Below are 18,762 nucleotides of genomic sequence, written 5' to 3'. Positions count from 1 at the left end.
GCCGCACAAGCCCACATCCGCCTCTGGATCCCTGGCAAGGGGTTCCTTGAGGGGACCGGGATTTTCTCAAGGGTGGACAGCAGCGACCCTGGGGTGGTTCCTACGCCTTCGGCCTCCCAGTTTTCCGGTCGCCCCCCACCCTTCCGCAAACAGGCCGCTACACTATGCCACGGCCCTTGCCATCCTGGGACCGCAACCGCCTCGGCCTGCCCTTCTGGTTTCTTATTCCTTTTCCCAAACATTGTTTCGCATCAAAATCCCTCCTCAATTGCGATTGATCCTGCCGACTACGCCAAAATGTTCTAAGAAATTATGAGGATCAGGTTCGCAGGCGGGTAGTTTGATGCGGAAACAAAGAACAGGAGACTAGCTTGCTAGGATAATATTATTTTATTTTGCTTGTTTCCTACCTAGCCTACATAGGATAGAAACCAGGTCCGATACTCACAACGGGTCTGGCATAATTGGCTATATACTTACTCCACGAATTACTGGAACTGGGAGCCGTCAGTTCTGCGGAGGTGCCGCCTGTGACCCACGCTCAGCGATTAGCTTAACCCAGAGCAGACTCCCCGAACTGGGGACTTTCCAGGCTTATATATGCGCTACTTGCCGAGTTCACTGAGTCCGCGTTGGGCACTCGTCCAACACATTGTTTCCCATGCGGTTTCGGCTCCGACTCCCTTCAGTAGATAACAGGAAGTCTCTTAGCAACGTCTTGTGTTCTAGGTCGACTGGTGCCTGGATCCAATCTTGCATGTATTGGGACACCATGTTAACCCCTTATATTACAACAATGCTCCCTCAATACTGTACTAGATTGTCAGCTTTGATTTGTGTGTTCAAAGCGTGGAGTAGGACTTGAACCTAGAGCCTTGTGATTCAAAGGCAGGTGTGTTACGATAAGCCACAGCTGACGCACAAAATGATAACAATGACTGTAAAATACCATAAAAACCCAACTAGTTCACAAATGACCGATAGGGAAGAAATTGTGCAGCATTTGCCCATCCTGGGCTATGTGTGACTCCAGTCCCACACCAATGTGGTTAACTTTTCACTGCCCCCCTGAAGTGGTCCATCGAGCCACTAAGTTGTATAAAACAAAAGAAGGCCCACTGCCACATGATGGTCAGCTATGATTGGGAGCCAAATGCTACCCTTCCAGCAATGCCCACATTTCAAGAATTAATTTATTAAACTGCCCAACCTATTTTAGTTTCAAAGGTCCAACCAGTTTTTGGGCCACAGCATTTGAATTTGCTCCTTTTCTGGAGTTTACTTTCAAGCAGCCTAGACAAGGGAACCGTTGGTTCTGGCAGGTAGGTAATGATAAAGGTTGCTGCCCTAAGTAAGCTTTCGCACTGCTAGTGCCCTCATGTGCTTTCATGAACTGCTTTGGCATTGCTCCTGTGACTTGACAGTCGGTTGCTTGTCACCCTTACCATTGTAGAGAATAGTTCCAAAATCTCACTGCATTTGGAGCATCTGCAAATCAGAGTGAGTATTGTTGTTCCAGGGACAGTGCTTGCAAGCCACCAGGAAGGTTCCTATAGCTTTGTCAGGTGTTGTTGCAGCATGAAACTATACATGGGCCAAGAGGGAGCAAGCTCCTGAGGAGTATCATCAATATGAATGCCTTTTTATGTTGCAAGATTCAAGACTAGTGCTTTAAATAGTATAATTCTGTAAAATTTGAGGATTTATTTTTATTTTATAAGGCAAAGTGAGTTTGTTGCAGAAAACCAGTTAATTGCTAACTTTTGTGCTGAGCCTAATTTAGAAGATCTGTGATTTAAAGGTTTTGTCTCTCCTGTCAACATAGCTCACTTCTTGTCATGACTTTTGTGCCACTCTTTTTTGCCAGCATCTGTAGTATTGCCTTGGCTCAGCAGTAGCACTCTTGCCTGTAAATCAGTGATCAAGCCTGACTCCAAAAAATTCAGTATGTAATATAGACTGACAAGCCTCTGCAGTGGTGAGGGAGTGTGGCACTGTCAACTGTACTGCTTTTTGTATCAGGCAGTAAATGAAGAGCTCATCTGCCCTTATAGATGAATGTAAAAGGTTCCATGACACTTTAAATACTAGCAAAAATGTTTCTCCCAGTGTCCTGACCAATATTCATACTCAACCAACAGCACTAGAAAGTTAGATAGAACTGATTAACTAGCCTTATCTCACCACGGGAAACGTTGTTATGTACATAACGGCAACAACTTGCGGTCTGTCTATCCTGGATTGGAACTTGAGCCCACAATTATCTTCTACACAGTTGAGTACGCTAATACTGTGCCAAGGCTGTCATCTTAGATCATGTTTAACTCTCTGCTCCTCTATATCTCTCTGTGAATTATCAGGAAATATTCAAACTGCCAAAAATGAAAATAACTTGTATGATACCCTTTTCATGAATATTTGACTGGCTATGCCTGTTACAAACAGCTTTTAAATTTCTATTAATTTTAGACGAAGAGCATAAGAATCTTTTCTGCCTCACTCTGAGTGAAATTCTAGAAACTGCTAGATTAAACAACACCACTCCCTTCTGTTTGGTAATGTTGGCAAAAGAAAAATCATCAGAGGAACATGCCAGTATTTCTGAAAATCAGCCAGAGTCCAGTCAGGGGACTGAAGAGGAACAGCTCTGTAAGAAACCACCTTTTTGGATAAATAATAATATATGATGGTGAATATTTCATTCCTTTTTAAAAAAAAAGCGATTTTGCTTGCCTAATGTATGCAGTTTGCATGTCTTTTCAAATCTTAAAAATATTAATAGTTGTGATTTGCAGATGGAAACATTTAATATTTCAAATGTAAATGTTGCACAAAAAATATGATGGATTCAGATTTTGGGAAACAATATTTTTGCTTTGATGTTTGTCATTTAAGTGTAACATCTTGTGAGAGATAGTTCAGTCTGTCTGGGAAATGTGCAATGTTTTTTGCACTTTTAGGAAAGTCTGAAGACCTGAGGAAAATAGTCTTGGTTTTTGAATACAAACTAATTTGAGTCATACCAAAAACTTGTGGCAATCACTTCATCAGTTTACAAACTGTTTCTTTTGATCAAAAGTGGAATCCAAGCATTAATGTTGTAGGTAACTATAAAGTTATTGTTAGGTCTTGCTCCCCTTTAAGGATAGCATGATTTTGTGGGCTGCTATGATGCATTTAGCAGTTGTTTGCAAGAGACTTTACTGGAGTGTTTCCCTGGCAAGATTATTGTAAAACAAAGAAATACATGAAGATTGAATGTGAATTCTGTGCAGTATACAGTGGATTTAATTTCTCTTTGCAGTTGGTCATTTTTGTAGGGTGATAAGATCATGATGGATTTGGGTAATTTTATTCTCCACTTTATTTCTTGCCTTGTGAATTAAGGTTGGCAGTTGTCTTTCCATGGCTACTGTGACCAAACTCACCTGCTGTAATCACGGCAATGCAGTGACTATCTTGTCTTCTGACATACATTATGTCCTATAATGCGTTTGTAAGTGAGAAAGGTGGAAGTTGCCAAAGAGATAAAATGGATAAACATCAGATGCTGGAAACTTGATGCACAACAGACTGCCAGTGTCTGAGGGAGAAAAATATACTAATTTTGGGTAGGACTCGTCTGTTACAGGATATATTTCTTTCAGGTGCTGACCATCTGTTATAAATTTTCTGTTCTTTGTATTACTGAATATTTTTCCTTTCAATTTGTTAAAAAGTTGGTGGAGAAATTGGCTCCTTTGAAGATTGACACAGCAAGGATTTAATACATAATGGAAGTTGTAGTTCTGAGTGGTTCAGTGAGAGGATTGTCCTCTGATAGTAATACTGTAGTTGCCAAAGGGACTTCTCTGGCCTAACCTTCATTTTCTGGGCTATGTTGAGTTGGATATCTCAGGTGGGCCAGCAGTTCTGGTGCGAGAGTTGGTATTGGTAACCAGAGTGAGAGAAAGGGATCTGTCCAAAGGTGAAAAGTGTTGAATGAGGCTTGGATGTGATGCAACAACAACTTGTATTTATAAAGCACTTTAACATTAAAAGCCCCAAGACGCTTCACAGGTGTGTTTTAAAGCAACATTTGACACCGAGCCACATAAGGAGATGTTCAGGCAGATAATAAAAAGAGGTAGGTTGTAAAAGAGGGAAGAGGTTGAGAAGTTCAGAAAGGGGACTCCAGTACTTAAGCCCCTGATAGCTGAAGACATGGTGGAGCGATTAAAATTGTGGATGCTCAAGAGACCCAAATTGGAGGAATGCAGATAACTTGATGGATTGTGGGACAAGAGGAGATTTTTAAAATTCATTTACAGGATGTGGGCGTCTCTGGCTGGGCCAGCATTTATTGCCCATCCCTAATTACCCTTGAGAAGGTGGTGGTGGGCTGCCTTCTTGAACTGCTGCAGTCCCTGTGGAAGTAGGTAGACCCACAGTGCTGTTAGGGAGGGAGTTCCAAGATTTTAACCCAGTGACAATGAAGAAACGGCGATATATTTCCAGGTTAGGATGGCATGTGACTTGGAGGGGAACTTCCAGGTGCTGGTGTTCCCAATTATCTGCTGCCCTCATACTTCTGGATGGTAGTGGTCGTGGGGTTGGAAGATGCTGCTGAAGGAGCCTTGGTGAGTTCCTGCAGTGCATCTTTAGGTGGTACACACTGCTGCCACTGTTGCTCGGTGGTAGAGGGAGTGAATATTTGTGGATGGGGTGCCAATTAAGCCGGCTGCTTTGTCCTGGATGGTGTCAAGCTTCTCGAGTGTTGTTGGAGCTGCACTCATATTCAGGCAAATGAAGATTATTCCATCACACTCCTGACTTGTGCCTTGTAGATGGTGGACAGGCTTTGGGGAGTCAGACGATGAGTTATTCATGCATGAGTCCTAGATTTTGACCTATTCTTGCAGCCTCAGTATTTATATGGCTAGTCCAGTTCAGTTTCTGGTAAACCCCCCACCCACCCACCCATGGAGGATGTTGATAGAGGGGGATTCAGTGGTAGCAATGCCATTGAATGTCAAGGGGCAGTGGCTAGATTCTCTCTCATTGTAGATAGTCATTGCTTTGCACTGATGTGGTATGAATGTTACTTGTCAGCCTGGATATTGTCCAGGGCATGCTGCATTTGGACATGGACTGCTTCACTATCTAAGGAGTTGCAAATGGTGCTGAACATTGTGCAATCATCAGTGAACATCCCCGGTTCTGACGTTATGATGGAAGGAAGGTCATTGATGAAGCAGCTGAAGATGGTTGAACCTAGGATACAGCCCTGAGGAACTCCTTCAGCGATGCCCTGGAACTGAGATGATTGAACTCCAACAGCTGTCACTGCATCAAAATCCTGGTACTCCTTTCCTAACAGCACTGTGGGTGTACCTACATCATTTGGACTGCAGTGGTTCAAGAAAGCAGCTCGCCACCACCTTCTCAAGGGCTGCTAGGGATGGGCAATAAATACTGGCCCAGCCAGTGAAGCCCACATCCCATGAATGAATAAAAAAAACCACAACCATCTTCCTTTGTGCTAGGTATGACTGAAAACAGTGGAGAGTTTTCCCCCTGATTCCCGTTGCCTTTTTGCTAGGGCTCCTTGATGCCACACTTGGTCAAATGCAGCCTTGATGTCAAGGGCAGTCACTCTCACCTCACCTCTGGATTCAGCTCTTTTGTCCATGTTTGAACCAAGGCTGTAATGAGGTCAGGAGCTGAGTGGCCCTGGCGGAACCCAAACTGGGCATCAGTGAGCAGGTTCTTGCAAAGCAAGTGCTGCTTGATAGCACTGTTGATGGCTCCTTCCATGTGTGCAATTTTGGTCTCCTTATTTAGCAAAGAACATAATGCTTTAGTTCAGAGAAGGTTCACGTGACTGATTCCTGGGACGAAGGGGTTACCTTATGAGGAAAGGTTGGACAGGCTGGGCCTGTATTCACTGGAGTTTAGCAAAATGAGAGGTGATCTTATTGAAACTTATATGATCTTGAGGGGACTTAACAGGTTGGATGATGAGAGAATGTTTCCCCTTGTGGGAGAGACCATATAAGGAGTTCCCATTTAAGATGGAGATGAGGAGAAAATTTTTCTGAGTTGTGAGTCTGTGGAGCTCTCTTCCCCAGAGAGCGCAGGAGGCAGGGTCATTGATTGTTTTTAAGGCTGAGTTAGCTAGATGTTTGGCTATCAAGGGAGTAAAAGGGTGGGAGTGTGGTAGGCAGGGAAGTGAAGTTGAAGCCACAATCAGATCAGCCATGATCTTTTCAAATTGTGGAGTAGGCTCAAAGTGTTTAATGGCCTACCCCTGCTCCTAATTGGTACATTCATATGTTGTCAAGAATGTCACATGGTACAGTGGAATCTAAAGAAAGAAGGTTTTTACTACACTCCTGTCACCAAATGTTTAGTCATCTGAGCTAATGTCTCTTTATGTTACTCGGTGTCATACCCTAACACTCCTGTGAAGCACCTTGGGAGGTTTCATTATGTTAAAGGCCAAGTTGTTGAAATTTAAACAAAATTCAAATACATAGTTTAATGAGAAATTAACTGCTATTTTCAAGATTATTAGAATGTTATCCTGGTTGTATAGTGATGCAGCAATATTTAATCTACTTTACACTCAATACAGACAAATCACAACACAGGAATATTACATTTTAAGTAGCCTATGTATTCATTTTAGAATAGGGATATGCTTGTTTTGCAGAATAATTAGTTACTTAGAAGGAAAATAGATTTGTGCTAATGAGTGAGAGTATAATTGGAAGTTGAAAGCATTTCTTTTAACTCAGTGTCAATGTTTTTTGTAGCTGTTGACAATTGTTAGAATAATGGTTTGGTTGAAGTTTATTTGAAATTTCATTTAAGTACAATGTTTTAAATGCTAGGCTATCTCTGGAGATGTTTATTAATTACTTTTTTTAAAAGAAGTAATTTGATGAACAGCTGATCACTTACGTTAATTAACCTTTAATACTAAATGCTTTGTGACCAAGCTTTGCAATGTATAATCTTGTTTGTTTTATTGCTGTCTGTGGTGCTGAAAAGTGTCTGGTTTTATGTATAGCTGCCTTGGCTGCAGAGGAGCTTGGTTCTGAGAGATTTCATGCACTGATTCAGTAAGTAACTCACTGCTACTAGGAAACTTAAGTGGGCATTGAATACTGTTTATTATGTTAAAATGATTTTTTTTGTACCACCTGATGTTTCTTGATCGATGTCCTCCCCTTCTCTCCTATAGATGTTTGCTCCTATCTGGAGTACGGTTCCAGAGGCCTGAGATGACCTCTAATATCTTGCCCAAATAATTTTATGTGACCCTTGACACAGTGTTGCCATGTTAAAGAGATGTCTAAGTACATGTACTCCAGCTATTGTCGCTGCATAACCATCTGCAGTGCGAACTGTGTTCCCATCTGAGGGCCACCATGCCCAATTCTAGTGTCACTATTGCTGCCCAGATGAAGATCAGGCAACTGGGCATGGACTGTGAATTATATCTGGGACCTTGCTTGTCTATATAGCTAAGCTAGTCATTGACTCATTCCCATTTGGACAAACCTTTAATCTGGTTAATAAACCTTTGTTTAACTTAACTTGCTTTATCCTGTGAAAGCTATGGTATGGGGAAAAGGCTTAAAATATAATTAACTTGGAATATGTTCATATATATGTTGTAATTATGTTGAAAATTTGACTCAGACTTTTAAATGTTCTTTTAGAACCTTATTAAGATAAATTCAAAGTTGATTTCACCTTTGTATAACTAGGTCAGAATTCACATTAAGATTTGAATTTCACAGCATTGAGACTGATGACTTAAAAAATTTGAACTTCCAGTTAATAACTGAAAGGATGACTCAACATGATTTCACATCTTAGTGCTTTTAGTCTTTTGTTACAATAAAAGTCTGATGACTAAACACTATCTTTTGTAGCCAGCTTATACTTTAAATAACAAAACATTCCTTTTTACTTTTAGCACAACCAAAGACAAACTTGACAGTTGCATGTTACACTGTCCTTTAAATAGACATTCAGTTCTTCCAGAAGCAGTCCAAAATGATTCTTAGCTTCTGAGGGTTTTTCTTCCTATCTTTTCCTTCCCTAGCCTGGAAACTTATAACTCCAGGACTGTGTTTCATGTTGTGGGTGTTCCTCCAGACTTCTCATTCCAACTAAAGCTCAGCAAAATCTTCCAACCTCGTCTTAACTCCTCATGACTTTAGCCTTTCCAAAATAAGTGTGAGCTCCCGCCTGCATCCTTGCATGGTGAACTACAGCATCTTGCTGGCTATAATTGTTCTCCCTTTACTGGACCCTGGCAGACTGACCTTGTCTGAGCGTTTTCAGGAAAATATCTCCTCTCTCAAAGCCCATCTCTCAGGCCCTGTATCTAGGTAGAAATGCTGATTAGCTAACCTTGGACCCCAGCCTTTTTATCTTGGAATTAAATGGACAGTTTAGAGCACAACTGGACATTCTCAGCAATTTTTTGGGACTTTGGAAACTCTCAGCCTTTCCACTGATGGCAGCAACCCATATGTTGTTATCTCCAAGTATAAACACCTTTCACTTTTCTCCTAGTAAAACAATCTAGGTCCTCTTTACTCTCTAACAATCAAAGCACCCAGGCTTGTTGTCCAACAGACTTCAGAACAGGCCACATGACCCCCTTCATTTTATCTTAAAGACACAGTACCAAAACATCATAATCTTATAAATTATAACAAAATACATATATTTCGTAGAACTTCAAGCTGCTGTTGAAAATGCATTTTTATAAACCATTAATAAAAACAGAAAATGCAGGAAACACTCAGGTAAGGCAGCATTTGTGGAGAGTGTATCCACTGGTGCTGTCAGACCTGCTGAGTGTTGCTTGCATTTTCTGTTTTTATTTCAGATTTCCAGCATTCACTGGCTTTTGTTTTTCAAAACCATCTGCTGCCCTACAAAACTGACCATTGCTTGTAGAGAGATGAAGGAGAAAAAGCAGTTTGTTCTCCCGGTCAGAACAATTAACCTGTAAATGCCATGGTGATGAGGAAAATTTGTTTTAGGAGAGATTGAATGGGCAAAATGTTCAAACTTCACCATGAAAACTATGGCCAGTTTCAGTTATTTTGATTATTCTTTGAGGTGCTACCAAACCTTTTAAATCAACGTTGGGTGGAAAAACTTCACAAAGTTTACAAGACTAATTTAAAACTTCGATTTTTTCTGGGGAGGTGGAGAGAAGAATCACTTGAGGGAGCTGGCAAAATGATAAACTCAGTTGTGCCTCTGCTTTTTAGTTTACCTGTACAGCTGTATTGTTTTCAAGGATAATATCTTGCCTTTCTACATTTTAGCCATATGGATGTGTTTACATTTACATGAGGTTTCAATATACATATGAAAGGTATATTAAAATTAACACAAATTAAATAAAACCAGCTGAGACTCATTGATTATGAAAGAAATACAAACTTTCAAATGCCTTTAACATTCTGTACCTCATCTCTTGGGCTACTCGTTTCCTACATCCTGACTTCTTATGGGACCATTACTCAGAGTGGATGTGGATTTCAAGTTTGTCAGCTTTTATAAAATGTCTTGGAACAAGATGTAATATGCAAGAGGTCCTATGATAAATCAAGTAGGCCAAATGGCAGCAGTTTGGAGCACTTTGCAATTTGCAATCCAAACTGCAGAAACGCTTTAAGTAAAGCCTGTAATGTCACAGCTGTCTGTGTTTGAATCAGAGGCAGCTATAAATGGACTATAATTAATATGCAAGCTGTAGTTGTTAAATTCACCCTTTTAAATAACTTGTCTTCAGCTCAGTTGTTGGATCAGTTCCTTACTTTACAGCTGAAACTGATCTAAGAGAATTTTCCAGGAAATGTTTAGAAATTACATTGTTTCAAGCCAATCAGCATTGTCCTTTTCCCAATAGCTTTCTCCTTTTCAATCTTAGATTCATCTGCATCTATGCTGTCATTAAGTTGCCGCCATCTTTTCCAAAAGCTGAAGGCCAATTCCCTGCTCTCCGCCCCCTCCCCCCAACCATTACTTAGTTTAATGAGACTGAAAAATATAATCTAAATATAATCTTCTGAGAATATATTGTTCAGAATTGGCGCACATCACTGTGCTAATTTGGATCACCATTCAGCATTCAAAGTTAACAGGGGAATGTTCTGGCAGTATTGTTCTCCAGGGAGATCTTTGGAATTACAAAAAAGATGTGCTTGTCTTTTTTATGTAAATAACCTATACGAATTCCCAGCCTTGCAAATGTTTTTGTGAGGTTTCTTCAGAATCATTATCAGTTTGTTTGACAATGCACACATTGAACTGAATCGATTCTTGAGTGCAACCATTTATCAGAATGTAGCTTTATTTCACATTCTTTCTGGCTTTTTCTATTGAAAATTAAGGAATGTTCTTTTCCAATCTAATGATTTGAAAGTAAAAATTTAAGTCCAAAGCTCGAAAGAACAACTAATAGCTCAAATCACAGGTTATATTGCAAATGGCATCCTTTATACACTAGATTGACTTATTTGTTTTTACTTCTAACCACTTGTTTTCAGATCTTAAGTTTAATCCAAGCTACCTTTTTGATCCTTCCTTCACCTGTTGCTCAGCTTTCTCACGGAATCAATTTTGAGTTTTCCCCATATAACTAGGAGCTTTTACAGCTGCAATAATTTGAGATTCACAAAGTATTCATAGTGAAAATTGTATGGTTTAATATTTGTTTAATATGTTTCGAGTACAATTCCGCTTCTTTTGAAGCATGTAATAAGATTGGTGAATATAAGCTTAAGGTATTCGGTGACCTTCATTGCATCTTGCTTCACAGTATTCATAACTCATTGCGTAGAAGTTCTTATTTTCAGAGATGAGTTTATTTTAAGTATGGACTTAATATTCAAGGATTCTAAGTTTTTAAGATCTTCATTTTTCAGAAAACATACATATGCAACTCTAACTGAGCTGAAAGAGGCAATTGTGGATCAGTATTCAACTTGGAAGAATCGGTTTGGAGTCCTCCTTTTTCTTTACTCTGTCATTTTAACAAAGGTTGGTTTACTCCAATTCCTGACCTCAGACCAAACAGAGACCAACTAAAACAAATTGTTGAATTATGCCAAGACAAACCTTGCATATGATGAGTAATCATTTGAAAATAGGCCTAACCTTGTATCTGTAAACTAAATGTTAACTAGATGTCTTATTTTCAAATTTGTATTTATTAAGTTTCAAATAATTGATTAGAGCTGACACCATTTGCTGTCTTCATTACCAGCAATATTGCCTATATTTATTTAGAAGCAATGTGAGCGAGCTAGTTTTATTTGCTGAATCGTTGTTTTGCAACTTGCACCACTGTACTCTGTTTTCTGAGTTGAATTATATTTTCTTTTTTTAGGGCATTGCAAACATTAGAAATGAAATTGAAGACACAGCTGAACCTTTAATTGACCCCGTATATGGTCATGGAAGGTAGTTTATCACCTGTTTTGCATAGATTCTAATTTGTAATTTATTGTAAAATGATGTAAAGTAATTTCTTGGTAAAACAGGGCTTTTAACTTCCCTTTAGAAGCAGCCATTTCAAAATGAGCAGGGTTCCTGTTGGTCCTTTTGAGTAAGGGCACATAGGTTGTCACAAGGCCTAATACCATATCATCAAACAAATTGTCCAGCTGCATGAGTTGATTTTTTACAAGGTTACTGTTCATAGATTAGGGCAGTCTAAGTCATACTTCTTCTGAGCTTTACCTAAACATGGAGAGGATCTTGTCTGCACAGGAGTAATTGGATGGTAGTCAAGAGTAGTAACTTTTTTATGTACTCCATCCCACTGCAAATAGGTGGTGGTCAAGTTGGCAATTGGGAAAATGCTGCAGAGATTTTGGCAAAAAAGAGCAGAGATCCAGTACATTTGTAAGGGAAAATGGTTGAAGCATCTACCCTAGCCCCAAATCTTGCCTTTGTCTTGACACCTATCCTCGCACCCACCAATTCTCTGATCCTTCCCTTCCCCTTTACCCTTCATCTTTTCTGCTTTTTTAATTCTCGCAATGTGAATGACACTAGCAAGGCTGCAGTTTTGCCCAACCCAAGTCGTAAAGGCATGAGTGAGCCTTCTCCTTAAACCACTGCCATCTTGGTGGTGGTGCTCCCATAATTACATTAGGTAGGATTCCTGGGGAATGTTTCTGGGTCAATAAGGGGATAGCAATAAATTGCATGACTTGGAAGGGAATTTGTAGTTGATGTTCTCATAAATTGCTGCCCTCTGTAGATAGCATAAAGTGCAGGTACTGCATGTTAGCAGTTGAAAAGATGGATATGAAGTCCAATGGTGGGTATGTTGATCGAGCAAATTCCTCCATACATTCCTCCAAACTTCTTGAATGTTGTAGTAGGTGGAAACATTCAGCCTATTCCTGATTAAACTTCCTAGGTGGTGAAAAGGCTATGGAGGGTCAAGAATTGAACTGTTCACAGTAGTATACCCAGCGTCTACCTTGTTTTATAACCATGTTGGTGATATGACTGATGCATTTAAGCTTCCGGTGATGGAGACCCTACCCCCTCAAATTATTGATGTTGAGGGACTTAATGTTGCTGGTAATGAAGAAATTCCAAGGTAGATAGCTGGGCTGTCTCTTGTTCAATATTGTCATTACCTGACATTGTTCTATTAATGATCCACTTGTTAGTTCAAACTTGGATGCTGTCCAGATTCAGCTACCTCGGACCTAAACTCTAGAACTTCCTTTCTAAACCACCTCTTTCATTTCTTCATTTGACACACTCATTAAAACCCACCTCTTTGAACAAGCTTTTGGTCATCTGCCCTATCATCATATGTGGCTTGGTGTCAAATTTAGTTTTATTATGTCACCGTGAAGCATTTTGGGGTGTTTTATTACATTAAAGTGTTATATAAGGAGGAGTTGCTTTTGTCCTGTATTTGGTTGCATAGGCTCCTTTATTATTTGAAAAGTTGAGAATGTAGTTGAACATGGGAGTTTTCAGCAAATAACATCACTCCTGATCTTGTGGAGGGAAGGTCACTGTTGAAGTAGGTGGAGATGTTTGGTCTGAGGACACCTGTCCAAGGAATTCCAATAACCTGCGCCTGCAATGCTTACTCGGCTTCCAACAGTCAGGACTGCTTTCCTTTCTGTTAGTTATGACTAGCCACCAGAGAATTTTAGCTTTGACCCTCATTTGCTAGGGCGCCTTGGTCAAATGTTGCCTTGACATTGAGAGCATCATCCTCATCTCTTTAGCATTCAGATCTTGCATGTCCTAGAAGAAAGCTGTGATAAAATTTAGAGCCAGGTGATTCCAGCAGAACTCAAAGCATCAATAAGCAGTTTATTGAAAAGTAAATATTGCCTGATGGCACTATTAACATCTAGCATTTTGCTCATAATTGGAAGGTGGCTGATAGGGTGGGCTGTTAAATTTGTGTATGGGATTGTGAATGCTGGCTTGTTCTTTATTTTTTAGATCCACTTGAATTTTGGTTGGTGATTGTTTTCAATGACTTTTTTTGAGGGTGGAGGGGTGTGCTCTTATGTCTGTGGACACTCATCTACGAATATGTAACTATACAGTTACCTCTAATGTGTAACCCAGAGTTTTCCATCTTTTAAAAATAAGAGAATCTTTTTTGTTTTTAATCTTAAGCTTATCGTGGCACCTAATTGACTTTATTTTAAAGAGGGGCTTGATTCCTCTGGTACCACATTAGTTAATGCATTCAGTAACATATTTGGACTGGTCAGATGGCATATTTCTGACTCTGATTCTAATTAAGGTAGTCCAAAATTCAAGAGCATTCTGTTTTATTTTATTGCACATGTTATTAACCTAATGGTTGGGTCCAAGTTTCATTTTCACCTTTGAAAGATAATGCACTTAGATGTACACATCTCTCGACTCGCTTTAGTTTGTTCTGAGTAAAATCTCCAAACTGCCCCTATCATTTATATGAGAGCTTGGAGGAGGGTTGGCGGTGATGAAATGGAGAGTGTTAGTGTCACTTGATTCTCATTATTTCCCCACTTTTCTTTGGAATCTTGAGTTGAATACTTTTTTTCCTCTTTCAGCCAAAGTCTAATCAATTTACTTCTGACTGGATATGCAGTCCTGAATGTATGGGATGGAGACAGAGAGTGTTCTGGAATGAGTAAGTTTGTGTATTTGTAAAATGCATGTCCCTTCAGAAGATTTTCATCATAGAACTCTTTTTAAGCTAATTTTAATTTGTTCTACTGGTTTGCTTTGAGAATTTATATTTGAATATTTTTGTTTAAACAGTGAATACTAATTGTGATCGGCACTACCAGCTTAGATATATTTCTGAGCCGGTCATAATCAAACTGAATCACTGTTTACAATTTATGCCTAGATACCACAGTTCTGTGTTTAATTTATTTTCCTCACCAACAGCATTGGTAGTTTAAACAGAAATCAATACGTATGAAAGAACAGTAGTTTGCATTTTGTATATTGCCTTCAATGTAAAGAGCATCCAAATGTCCTTCACGTATAAGTATGAAGAAAGCAGATGCTGAGCTTGGAAGGGATGCGTTAGGTTTAGGGGTGGGGTGGAGTTAGTAGGGTAACTAAAGGTCTGTTCAGAGATTAGATTTTGAGAAAACTTTGAAATGTAATGGAAATTAAGTGCCTTATGGACATCAAGAGGAGGAGAGGTTTAGGGCAAGGTTCCAGAGGAACCAGGTGGCTGAAGGCTCTGTTTCCATAATTGACATAAGTTACTAGGTACAAATTTAAATCTATGAAACTGAGCATTCAGAATACCTGAGTCATACTTCTATGATTTAATAAAAAAACAGCCAGCTTGAGGAATCTCCACCCTGATTGACTCCCTTGCTCTTTTTTGAGAATGTAGCATTCAAAGCGGATTTTGGAAAGCCTAATGATGTGACTTCCTGGGGCTTCATAACGTTTTTGATGAACTTTCATAGGACTACTACTTGAAACAGCAGGGATTCAAGGTTTAAATATTAGAAAATGGATGAGAAATGGCTTAGCCAATAGGAAGCAGCAGGTGTAAAGTTCCCTAGGAATTGGGATCGGAATTGAGATCCTTTATTGTTTCTAATTTATATTCGTAGCCTGGATTCAAAGCTTAATTCAAAACAGTGACTATCTACTGAGAGGTGTGCTGCCAATTCTGTAGAGTCAAACTCAAGCAAAATATGTTAAATGATGCAAGTGATCACTTTGAAGAATTTTGATAGAATACCCTGAGAAAGGGTAGTTTCCTCAGCCCACCATCTTCAGCTGCTTCATCAATGACCTTCCTTCCATCGTAAGATCAGAAGTGGGGATGTCTCTGATGATTGCACAATGTTCAGCACCATTCATGACTCCTCAGATACTGAAGCAGTCCACGTACAAACTCGGCAAGAAGTGGCAAGTAACATACATGCCGCACAAGTGCCAGGAAATGACCATTTCCAAAAAGAGAGAACCTAATTATCGCCCCTTGACATTCAATGGCATTACCATCACTGAATCCCCTACTGTCAACATCCTGGGAGTTACCATTGGCCAGAAGCTGAACTGAACTAGCCATATAAATACTGTGACTACAAGAGCAGGTCATAGGCTAGGAAGCCTGCGACAAGTAACCCACCTCCTGACTCCCCAAAACCTGTCCGCCATCTGCAAGGCGCAAGTCAGGAGTGTGATTGAATACTCTCCATTTGCCTGGCTGAGTGCAGCTCCAACAACATAGAAGAAGTTTGACACCATCCAGGACAAAGCAGCCCACTTGATTGGCACCCCATCCACAAACATTCACTCCCACCACCACCAATGCACAATGGCAGCAGTGTTAACCATCTACAAGATCCAGTCCAGGAATTCACCAAGGCTCCTTAGACAGCATCTTCCAAACCCATGATTGCTACCATTTAGAAGGACAAGGACAGCAGGCAGATGGGAACACCACCACCTGGAAGCTCCCCTCCAAGCCACTCAACTGATTTGGAAATATATCGCTGCTCCTTCACTGTCGCTGGGTCAACCCCTCCCGAACAGCACTGTAGGTGTACTCCACATAGACTGCAGGAGTTCAAGAAGGCAGCTCACCACTACCTTCTTGAGCACAATTAGGGGCAGGCAATAAATGCTGGCCTAGCCAGCAGTGCAATGCCTGCATACAAACAAGGAGCAGGAGTAGGCCATTCAGCCTTTTGAGCTTGCTCTGCTGTTTAATAAGATCATGGCTGATCTGATAGTAATCTGAAATCTGCATTCCACCTACCCCCGATAACCTACCACCCCTTGCTTACCAAGAATCTATCCACCTCTGCCTTAAAACTATTCAGTCTGCTTCTACTGCCTTTTCAGGAAGAGATTTCCAAAGACACATGACCCTCTGTGAAAAAATTTTGCCTCATCCCTGTTTTATATGGGTGACCCCTTATTTTTTAAACAGTGACCCCCTAGTTCTGGATTCTTCCACAAGAAGAAACATCCTCTTCACATCTACCATGTCAAGACTCCTTAGGATCTTATGTTCCAATCAAGTCACCTCTTACTCTTTTAGACTCCAGTGCACACAAGCCTAGTCTGTCTAACCTTTCCTCATAAGACAACCCACCCATTCCAGGTGTTAATTTGGTAAACCTTCTCTGAACTGCTTCCAACACATTTACATGCTTCCTTAAATAAGGTGGCCAGTACTGTACACAATACTCCAAACGTGGTCTCACTAATGCCCTCTACAACTGAAGCATAACCTCCCTACTTTTGTATTCAATTCCCCTCCCAATAAATGATAACATTCTATTAGCTTTCCTAATTACTTGCTATACTTACATTCTAGCCTTTTGTGATTCATGCATTAGGACATTCGGATCCCAATGTACCTCAGAGCTCTGCAATCTTTCACCATTTAGATAATATGCTTCTCTTATATTCTTCCTGCCAAAATGGACAATTTCACATTTTCCAACATTATATTTCATCTGCCAGATCTTTGCCCACTCACTTAACCTATCTATATATTTTTGTAGCCTCCTTATGTCCTCTTCACAACTTACTTTCCTACCTATGTGTCATGGGCAAATTTGGCAACCATGCTTTCAATCCCTTCAACTAAGTCATTTATATAAATTGTAAACAGTTGAGGCCCCAGCACTGATCGCTGTGGCATACCACTTGTTACATCTTGCCAACCTGAAAAAGACCCAATTATGCCTACTCTCTGCTTCCTGTTAACCAGCCAACCTTTGTCCATGCCAATATGTTACCCTTATACCATGAGCTTTTTTTTCCACTATAACCTTTGATGTGGCACTTTAACAAATGCCTTCTGGAAATCCAAGCACAGTACATCCACTTGTTCCACTTTTCCACGGCACATGTTACTTCCTCAAAGAACTCCAGTAAGTTGCTTAAACACAATTTCGCTTTCAAAAAACCATGTTGACTCTGCCTGATGACCTTGAACTTATCCAAGTGCCCTGCTATAACTTCTTTAATAATAGCTTCTAACATTTTCCCTATGGCAGATGTTAAGCTAACTGGCCTGTAGTTTCCCACTTTCTGTCTCCCTACCTTTTTGAACAATGGAGTTACATTTGCTATATTCCAATGTAATGGGACCTTTCCTGAATCTAGGGAGTTTTGGAAAATTAAAACTAATGCATCAACTATCTCACTAGACACTTCTTTTAAGACCTTGGATGAAGTCCATCAGGACCCGGGCTCTTGTCAGCCCGCAGCTCCAACAATTTACTCAGTACCACTCCTCTGGTGAATGAATAAAATGAATGTATTTTTAAAAATGAGAAATTTTTTGCACCACCGTAAGGGTCAATAACTAGAGGACACAGATGAAGGTAATTGGCAAAAGAACCAGAAAGGAAATGGGATTTTTTTTTTTTACGAAGAAGTTATCATGATCCGGAATGTACTGTTTGTTTGAAAGGGGAGCTTAAACTGATTCAATAATAACTTTCAAAAGGGAATTGCATATATATACCTAAAAAGAAGAACTTTGTAAGAATCTGAAGAAGAAGCAAAGGAGTGAGGTTAATTGGTAAGCTCTATTAAAGATCTGGACGTGAATTAATAAATGTTTGAATACTGATCGGGGCCACTAGTTTCTGAATGGAAGAACTGAAAAGCAGCTTTTATCTATACCTGTGTAATTGAGCCTCTTTTGAGCATAGTCAGCAAATTTTAAGTAGTCCAAAGTGAATAGTTTGAATAGTACAATAAAGAACAAAGATCCAAATTATTCAAGGGTCTGTTAAACATAAGCCTCAATCTATTTTTAAGGCTCATAAAATATCAATGTCCCCAGCCTGTTGCTCAGTTAGTTTATCCAGTGAATTGCTGCATCAAATAGATCTGAAAGGATCTAGTTTCAATTCCTACTATTAGTCCCTGATTTAAGGAGGGGGTATTTGGTAAGGGCCTTGCTTCTGATAGCTATCCATGATTTCCAGGAGGAAGTGAGTGTACTCTATCTCAACTCTTCTCTTCCCTCACACAACGGGCAGGATTTTTCTGAGGAGCATTAATTGGATGGAGACAGGACGTTAGCCCTAGAGAGCCACTGGCCAATCTGTAGCACCAGTAGTGCCAGTTGCAGCAATGGCCAAGACTAGGACTACAAGAAGTCCCCAGATTTGAAATCTCAGATTCCAGGACCAGATTAGTATGGGTTGGGGGGAGGGTGGTTGGGGGTGGTGTCTCATGGTGGGTCAGGGAGGT

At 40.1% G+C, this 18,762-nt stretch overlaps 1 protein-coding gene across 3 annotated transcripts in view; it reads left to right on the top strand.

The window, feature by feature from the left end:
* The window catches only part of mindy3 (MINDY lysine 48 deubiquitinase 3), a 150,114-nt gene that overhangs the window by 15,248 nt on the left and 116,104 nt on the right, over positions 1-18,762 (top strand). For all 3 annotated transcript variants that reach the window (XM_041184573.1, XM_041184572.1, XM_041184571.1), the window contains exons 4-8: positions 2,470-2,649; positions 7,055-7,106; positions 10,947-11,061; positions 11,411-11,484; positions 14,112-14,191. In XM_041184573.1, the coding sequence (XP_041040507.1) occupies positions 2,470-2,649; positions 7,055-7,106; positions 10,947-11,061; positions 11,411-11,484; positions 14,112-14,191 (501 nt within the window). The remainder of the gene's footprint in view (positions 1-2,469; positions 2,650-7,054; positions 7,107-10,946; positions 11,062-11,410; positions 11,485-14,111; positions 14,192-18,762) is intronic.

Source organism: Carcharodon carcharias, chromosome 3, assembly GCF_017639515.1.
Source record: "Carcharodon carcharias isolate sCarCar2 chromosome 3, sCarCar2.pri, whole genome shotgun sequence".
Taxonomy (NCBI): Eukaryota; Metazoa; Chordata; class Chondrichthyes; order Lamniformes; family Lamnidae; genus Carcharodon; species Carcharodon carcharias.
The sequence above is the reverse complement of the archived record's forward strand: the minus strand, read 5'-3'. Positions and strand labels throughout refer to the sequence as shown.